The sequence below is a fragment of the Vulpes vulpes genome, chromosome 9, assembly GCF_048418805.1.
Source record: "Vulpes vulpes isolate BD-2025 chromosome 9, VulVul3, whole genome shotgun sequence".
Classification (NCBI taxonomy): domain Eukaryota; kingdom Metazoa; phylum Chordata; class Mammalia; order Carnivora; family Canidae; genus Vulpes; species Vulpes vulpes.
In genome coordinates this window covers 21863431-21872522 of record NC_132788.1, presented here as the reverse complement: position 1 = coordinate 21872522, position 9092 = coordinate 21863431, and the positions used below count along the sequence as shown (strand labels likewise).

Genomic DNA, 9092 nt, shown 5'->3' with positions numbered 1-9092 from the left:
ACTTCCGACTTCCGCCGGAAGTGCGCGAGGAGTTCCGGGGACCGGGAGGCCTCCGCGCGCTGGTCTCCTGAGCTGGCGAATTGAGTGCTGCTGTTCCGCCCTGGAGCCGCTCCGCCGCCGCCGCCGCCGGGATCATGGTGTTCTACTTCACCAGCAGCAGCGGTGAGTGGGCGCCGTGACCTCCTCGGTCCCTGCTCGACGGCGGGGCTCCCAAGCTGCTCTTCAGCCTGGACTTGATCGTGGGCTTCTTCACACCCCCATCTGGAGACTCCTCCTCACCCCCTTCGCCTTTATTCTGGCTGCGTCCTGGTGATGATCCACTTTGAGGGAGGAAGGAGATACCTGCCAACCACACTGCCTTACAGGAAGTGCGCCCGTCCCTGCTAAGGATAAGGATATCCTCGTAGGGCCCGGAATGCAACAGAAAACAGTATGGACCCTGGAGTGGCGCTGCAGCCCCTCACTGGGCAGAGTTGTCCCATATCTCAAATATTGGCGTATGATAGTGTTCCTGATTGGCCTTTGGCAGCCAAGGAAGGGGTGCATTTAGTTCCCAGGAAGTGCTACGTCTTGACCCTGTTTTTTCTGCCTATGTTGTTCCCTTTGCCTGATCAGTCCCATTAACTCCCGTAAGACGCCCACCTAACTCCCACCCAGAGATTGCTTAGCTGGGCCTCTTTGGGGGACCCCCCCTTGACGCCCCGTGTGTATCTTTGGTATTGCATTTATCATATGATATTAAATGCTGCCTGCTTGACCTGGGGTCTAAGCTCCTTGAGGACAGGGGCAGGATCTCCTTGTTTCCTTAGACCAGTGCCTGGCCCACAGTAGTTAATAAATGCTTGTTGAACCAACTAATGGTATTTTTTGACTTTGTCTTAGCAGGTACTATTCCATTGCCGCTCTCTTTGCTTGCATCTTAAACGTGAGATTTTTTTTTTTTTAATTTTTTTTATTTATTTATGATAGTCACAGAGAGAGAGAGAGAGGCAGAGACACAGGCGGAGGGAGAAGCAGGCTCCATGCACCGGGAGCCCGATGTGGGATTCGATCCCGGGTCTCCAGGATCGCGCCCCGGGCCAAAGGCAGGCGCCAAACCGCTGCGCCACCCAGGGATCCCTAAACGTGAGATTTTATGCCGAGCTAGCCCTTTTGTTGTTTTCGTGGTTTTGAGTAGGGTGATACTTTCTCTTGAGAGATGAGAACAATAAGGCCCAGGGAATTTGTAAGCCAGAGACCCCCACCCCCACCCCACCCCGACCCTTCCTGTCTTTTTTTTTTTTTTTTTAAGATTTTATTTATTTATTCATGATACACATAGAGAGAGAGGCAGAGGGAGAAGCAGGCTCCATGCAAGGAGCCCGACTCGGACTCAATCCCGGGACTCCAGGATCGCACCCTGGGCCAAAGGCAGGCTAAACTGCTGAGCCATCCAGGGATCCCCACATCTCATTATTTTTATCAGTAGTCTAGACTTCCACCGTGTGCCATAGCCATTTATCTGCCTTTATAGGTTTGGTTTGTCTTAACTCATATTATTAAAATTAGCAGAAACAATATACACACTTGCCTGAAAAGTCGTAATAGGCCTTTTCATCCTCCCTCTTTTCTGTTTGCTCACTTTGTCATAACTAACATCTCTTTTTAGCTTCTCCACTCTTGAGAGTTCCCAACGACAGAGATACCCATACAAACCCAACAATGGAATAAAAAATACAGGCAGGATGTATGGTACTAGATGTAGTTTATGTTAGCTGCTTTATTCTTCTTGAAGCCATTCTGAATTCTTTGAGCACTCTTCATACACACAGATGCCTGTAATTGAACAGTGGTTCAGCAGATTATGGGTCACATTTTTCTCATTGGCTTCCGTTATAAGGTCAGAACTGCTTCCTATTGGAAAAATATTTGGCCTTTAAGTCTAACAGAAACACACTTGGGCGGCAAAGTTAATGGAAAAAATTATAACTTTGTCAGTAAAATAGTAGTAAAACTTTACATGTTCCTATAGAGAAACAACTTGAACAAGCAGAATTTTCAGGAAATGACTTCATATAGCTAGCCAAGCTTTTCAACCAACTTAGGGTTTAACTGTATGAAAACATTTTTTAAATGGAGAGAACATCTCAATAGAAAGTTTTTGCCTTTCCTTTTAAAGTTAGTATCTGACTAAATCTCTTCAGCTTTATACCTCTTTAATGCTGTGTCCTAATGGAATGTTGAAACATTAGCCTTAACTGTATTTCTGCTGTCAAATTCAAGACCCTTTGGTTTATGGACCCACAGAGTATCTGCACTTGGCCCATCAAGTCCGTCTGTTCTTTTAGTACCTTTTAATTGCATCTACCTCAGGATAGCTTGTTATGTAAATTAAGAACTAATCACTGAGCGGCTAAAGTTGGATTGGTCACTACACCTGAATCCAGTACCTTCGAGATAACTAATTCCCATACTAATCAACCCTATTCTTTGGGCACAAATAAAAAAAGTACTAGAATAATTTGTTTCCTTTATCCCTATTAACATAGACATAACATATATCCCCTATATAACTTCATTCTGACTTCTTGCTCCACGGTCATGCTCCTTTTTATTTTGAATTTTCTATTTTGACTAATTTCAACTTTCAGAAAAGTTACAAAAAGAATAAAAGATTTCCTCTGTAATCTTTCAGATCCCCCAAATTCTAACATTTTCACTTATTTCTTTTCCTTTTTTCATCTCTCTTCTCCCCCAACCCCAGATCTTTTTCTTGAACCATTTGTTGGTAGGTCACAATTTACCCCTAAATACTTCAGGGTTTTTTCTCCCCCCTAAAATCAAAGATGTTCTGTTATCAAAAAGCATTCCTCATTATCAAAATTAGGAAATTAACATCACAGCAATACCATTATCTAATCAGCTTTTATATTCAGGTTTCATTAGTGTCCTAATAATACATTTATAACAAAGGAACATTACAAGTCATTGTTGTGTTCAATTGGCACTCATTACTCTTTATTCTAATCTGGAGCAGTTGCTCAGTGTTTGTCTTTCATGACACTGTTGTTGAAGAATTTTTTTGTAAAGTGCCCCTTGGTTTGCATTGGAGTTATGTGCTTAATCACCTCATTTTATAGGTCACCTATCCAAACAATTGTCTGTCACTCTCTTGACTGTAATTTAGACAGCTTAGCCTGCACAGACACTTTTATTTTAATCATTTGAAAAATTACTTTCATTCTGATTACAAAAGCCATCTATATGTCTGGTAAGCAAGCTAGCCAAGGTAAGTGTTGTTAACAGTTATATGTCTAGCTCCCCAAACATATAAAGAAAATAGGTGCGTCTATTAAGCATATAGTTGTAAACGTGTGTACAACTATATATTCACTTTTTACACATTGAATCTTGCTGTATGTAATACTGCTATTTAATTTCTGCCTTTTCAGTGGGTACATGGTATTTTGTTTATGGATGTTCTACAGTGTGTTTAACTAGTCTTAATTAATGAGTGCTTGGGTTGTAAAAAGAACATTACTGCTTGATTGAGTAATTATAGTATGCACTTATAGTAAAAATATAGTATTACAGGATCAAAGAGCGTACACATAGAATGCTAGGTTGTACAGAGAGAACCTGAAATGGTTTTATTCCTGCACTTCTGGCATTTATTATAATGGCTGTTCTGGCTATGCTGAGGCTTAGCAAGCTAATGTAATGCTCAATTATAGACAAGTATTTCTCTCAACAAGTCCATGCAAATACTCTTTCCTTCCCAGTTCCCTCAACTACTTCCAAGTAATTTTGGGTTGTAGTCATTATAACTGTTGACTGAAGGAAATGAGATTTTTCCCTTCCCAAGAGAGGCAACTAAAATTGATAATTTAAGGAGCTCCTCAGTACTGAAAGTGCAAGGCAACTTATTGAAGAATTTAAGAATTTATAAATGAACAAGTGCTGCTCCCTGGCCTTTAGAGTTTCACTCACACATGTTAATTTAGTCCTCTGGAGCAACAGCCAACAAGCTGTCCAGACTGAGGGCCTGGTGACTATTAATTCAGGAGTTTAGATGCAGATGGAGCCAAACAAGTTTTGGTAGACTAGCTTGGAAACCCAGTACCCAGATAGAATTTCAGTTTGGAAACTTAACTTTTTGTTTGACCCTAGATGGAGGATGCCTATGTTAAAAGACACTAGCTCAGTAAAGCATATGTCATTTCTAAGGTAAACCATACCTAGAATATTCAGTTGTGGTTGCTAACATTCTACCTTACATTAGAAATAGTTGAAGATCCTTAAAACAAACAAACACCATTGCTTACCCACCAGAGATTTGGATCTGGTTAGTCTTAATGGAGCTGGGACATAATTAGGTGATTCTAATGTATAATTAGGGTTTAGAGTCTGATTTAGAAGGTGTTTGAAAATCATGTTTCCCTAGAATGGGATAGAGTCCATTATAATATGCAGCACACCTGGACGATAACTAATATTGGCTAAATAAAATTATGAAAAAACTCAGCTAAGAACCTATATTTAAGTGGTGGAAGTGAAGATTGGTTTTTTTTTTTTTTTAACTCTTCTGAAGAAGGCAGAAGTATAGGACTGGAATTGTATTGAACTATATCCCTAATGAAAGTAGAGAAGTAGCTATTCTGTAATAAGGGTCAATAAACTTTTCCTCTTTGGGCCAGGTGGTAAATACTTTAGACTTTGTGAGCCACATCCAGTCTCTGTAGCTTTATTCTTCTTCATTTTGTGTTTTCAACTCTTAAAAAATATAGAAGTAATTTCTTAGCATGGAGGCTGACTGGGTCTGGCCTACAAGCCATGTCTTGCCTACCCCTAATCTAAGCATTTCTCACTTGCTTTTCCTGTGAAGCACTTTTGTTGGGGTTGAAGTTATCTAACTGTTTTTTATATTTTTGTTTTTCTCTTAGTTAACTCATCAGCTTACACTATTTACATGGGAAAGGATAAATATGAAAGTAAGTTTTCAAAAGCATTGATTTTGAAATTTCCAGCAGGTAAGTGTTAATCGCCTCCTCCCCCAACCCCCATGGTTGGTTGGTTATGAGTTTTCAACTAACTACTAGTAGTTAAGCCCATTATACAGAACTTCAGTGAGTTAACTTTCCTTGAATTTAGTTATATTAAATAATATTGGGGTCTATTAGACCACTTTTTGCTACTTAGAAACTTTAAGAGTTTTGTCATATCATTTGATTTAGGGTGATGTCAGTCAGAGGTTAACCTGTACTAATTTATGTCAAGTAAAAATCTGTGACTTGGTTGGAAAGTTCATTTTCTGTACATTTTACCACATTTATGAATAAAGGAAACATATTTTTAGGGTTTTTCAGGCTGGAGAAGGCTCCTTTTGAGTCATGAAATGTTAACAATTTTTTCAGACTTTGAAAATGTCTGAAAGGACATATCTGAAGGAGATATGCTCTCCACAGAATGAAATACAGTATTCCATACTGTACACATTTATGCAACTATAACAAAAATTTACCAAAAAAATACTCATACTCTTTGCTATACCCTCATTTGTTTGTTTTATTTTTTTAATTTTTTTTTAAAGATTTTATTTATTTATTCATGAGAGGCACACCCAGAGAGAAGGAGAGAGAGGCAGAGACAGAGGCAGAGGGAGAAGCAGGCTCCATGGAGGGAGCCCGACATGGGACTCGATCCTTGGATCTCCAGGATCATACCCCGGGTCGAAGGCGGCACTAAACCCCTGAGCCAGTGGGGCTGCCCTGTTTGTTTTATTTTTAAAAAGCCAGTCTCAACCTGCCAAATTAATTTTTGGACCCACTAATGAATGTGAACTAAAGTTTAAAAGGAAAAACTGCTTTAGGGGATGGCCTCTGACTGCAGGAGCGAGGAAGGTGACAGAGTTGAGCTTTCTTCCTCTGGAGCAGTGAATTGACAGCACTGGCCCTTGGGGTGTGGAACACTGAGCTAAGGGAGAAAAGATCTGCAACAGGGGAGCTTGGAGACCTCACAGGACCACTCTTTCTCAAGCTTGGAGAAAACAGTGGCTCTTCTCACAGGGGTAGTATAATGTTTTGAAAAGGGCTGCTCTCAAGTCAGGCCCATCTGGGTTAAAATCTCAGCTTTTGGGACACCTCGGTGGCTCAGTGGTTGAGCATCTGCCTTTGGCTCAGGTCATGATCCCAGGGTCCTGGGATCGAGTCCTGCATCAGGCTCCCCACAGGGAGCCTACTACTTCTCCCTCTGCCTGTGTCTCTGCCTCTCTCTCTCTCTCTCTCTCTCTCTCTCTCTGTGTGTCTCTCATGAATGAATGAATGAATCTTTAAAAATATATATGTATTTAAAAAATCCCAGCTTTTAGCAGAATAGCTCTAGTCACTTCACCTCTCCAACCCTCATATTGCTGAGATGTGAAAAGAGGACCATAGGATAGTATCTGCCTTGCAGGGGTGTGAAGGTTAAATAAAAGAGCCTGACTAGAGTGCCTGGCTCAGGGTGAGCTCTAATCAATGGTAGCAGTCACTGCTGGAGCTTATTTAGCTCCTCAGAGTTAGCTCCTCCCTCTCCTGGGAAAACTCCAGGGCTGGATGACCACCTCAGTAGTCCAAGAGCTGGCTAATTCCCTATAGTTATTTATCTTTAACCTTCAGATATTGCTTTCCCCCCACCCCCACCCAAAACCATCAGTGTTTGTTTTAGGTGCAGGTTGAAACTGACAACATTTTAAACTTGATTCTTTTAAAAGAGGCAAGTATAGTAGTCTCCAGTATGAAACATTTGACACCAACAGAAAAATTAAGCCAAAAACTGAAAAGATGTCAAAGAACAGTAATGTTACATGTAACTGTAGTTACATATATATAGGTATATATAACTCTAGTTAATACATTCACATATCTAATATAACACAGTGTAACACATATAAAATATGTAATGTGCTATATGTAATAGCTGTGTAAATATATATAGTTATTAATCAGACCTATATAAATGGTTTCGAATTTTGCAATAATACTGGTTGCCGTAAAGCAGAATCAGACTAAGCACAACTATTACATCCTAGCTGAGAGAAAAACACAGCAGAATAAAATAACTAATTTTAAAAGTTTTCCCTTAAGATGAATTTATGACATTGTCTCTGGTGTGACTTATTGGAGGAGCAGTCTGCGATATATTAATACTTGAGTTTTCTATTTTTCCTAGTAACTCTTACATCATCACAGATGATTTGTATATTTTTCTTTTTTTTTTTTTTTGATGATTTGTATATTTTTCATATCATTCTCTTGATGAATGTGGCCGAGAAGGGGATGCTATCTCCTTGTATTACATTGAGCAAGGAGGCACGGTTATAACCAGTCATGGTTATGTATAGTAGATGTAGAGCTACACCTGATCAAACCTACTTTTCTTTCTACCACATCAAGGATACAAACCCAAGACTTAGGTAACTGAGAAGCACCTAGAGGAGAGCTACTACATACACTTGTGTGGGTTTTGCACTGTTTGACTCTGGGCAGGGAACTTTCTCACAGTGAAGGACTGCATTGATACTGGTTCACACTGATGGGCTCCCAGTGGTACTGACTTAAGGCAACTGTGCCAGGGCCACCGTGTCTCTTTTTCCCTTCCATTCTAGTTTACCGTCTTCTGGGACTTTGCTGCATGGGGCCGTATGCCAGCCACTCTGAATATCCAAAGGGGAAGATGCAGTCTGTGCTTTCACAGCATTTAAGATAGAGAGGCGTACACAAAAACAAATAGTGGGTCATTTTGCTGTGAACCTAAAAACTCCAAAAAATAATGTCTATTTAAAAAAGTATGGGTGAAATGAAGCCATATTAATAAGTGCTGGAGAAACAGAGGGGGCAGAGAGTAAGTGTGATTTGGAGAGAACCAAGAAGGCCTCGTGGAGGAGTGGGTTAGGATGGGCTTGATTGTAGAATCCTTTGAATGTCCATTGTAGAAATTTGTGTCTACAGATAATAAATCTAGATATACAGTCTATACCCACAGGTATAAATTTTTTTTTTTTAAGATTTTAATTATTTATTCATGAGAGACAGAGAGAGAGAGAGAGAGACATAGGCAGAGGGAGAAATAGGCTCCATGCAGGGAGCCTGATGCGGGACTCGATCCCGGGTCTCCAGGATCAGGCTCTGGGCTGAAGGCGGCACTAAACCACTGAGCCACCCAGGCTACCTCCCACAGGTATAAATTTAGATTCTTTTCAGAGCCCACTGGAAACACCACGGTGGTGTTTTGCTGCCATTAAAATATATGTAGGGGGACAGCTGGGTGGCTCAGCGGTTGAGCACCTGCCTTCAGCTCAAGGCATGATCCTGGGGTCTGGGATCGAGTCCCACATCGGACTCCCTGCGAGGAGTCTGCTTCTTCCTCTGCCTATGTCTCTGCCTCTCTCCCTGTGTCTCTCATGAATAAGTAAAGAAAATTTTTTAAAAATAAATAAATAAAAAATGTATGGAGGAAAGGGAGGAAGGTGGGGGGGGGGTAGGGTGACTGGGTGATGAGCACTAAGGAGGGCACTTGATTGGATGAGCCCTGGATGTTATACTATATGTTGGCAAATTGAATTTAAATAAAAAAAATTTTTTTAATGTATGTAGGAAAAAAATCTATGTGTAGAACATTTTTCCCCAGGACCTCTTGGAATCATTTGAAGAGGTCAGCTTTCCTAGTTTGCTTTGTAAGAAAGGTATTACACATTTAAACCACCCTGTTCTCTAGTGCTCCCAGCACTAAATACTTATTTCTAATAACCTTGATGATTTCAGACAAATGACTGGATGGAACAAAAATGCTTTTTTAATTGAGCAATTTACTTTCAAAAAAGTTTTCCGATGTTTTCTTTTTATTGGCCAGCAGGTGTCACTGGAGAGCCAAGCATTGCCTGACTGAGGAAAATAGGTTTTTTTATAGTTCCCTTTACTTTTTTTTTTTATTACTTGTTGGCTATTGGCTCAGCTTTCTGTTTAAGCTAATAGAAAGCCCTTCAGAAAATTTATAGTGTCTGCAGTTTCTGAGAGTGTCTTTATCCAAGATATATCATCCTTTTGTTTTTCTGGAAAATGAACAACCCTTTCAAG

At 40.4% G+C, this 9092-nt stretch overlaps 1 protein-coding gene across 11 annotated transcripts in view; it reads left to right on the top strand.

Moving 5' to 3' along the window:
• Positions 1-6: 6 nt before the first annotated feature.
• Positions 7-9092, top strand: part of CCDC25 (coiled-coil domain containing 25) — a 40713-nt gene continuing 31627 nt past the window's right edge. For 4 of the 11 annotated variants that reach the window (XR_011994172.1, XM_072719547.1, XM_072719546.1 and 1 more), the window contains exons 1-2: positions 23-162; positions 4923-5009. Coding sequence is in view for 8 of the 11 variants with exons in the window: in XM_072719547.1 (XP_072575648.1) it covers positions 135-162; positions 4923-5009 (115 nt within the window). In the remaining 3 variants the exon portion in view is untranslated. Of the gene's footprint in view, positions 163-4922; positions 5010-9092 lie in introns of all 11 variants that reach the window. The other 7 variants (XM_072719548.1, XM_072719545.1, XM_072719553.1 and 4 more) reach the window with 5 other exon arrangements.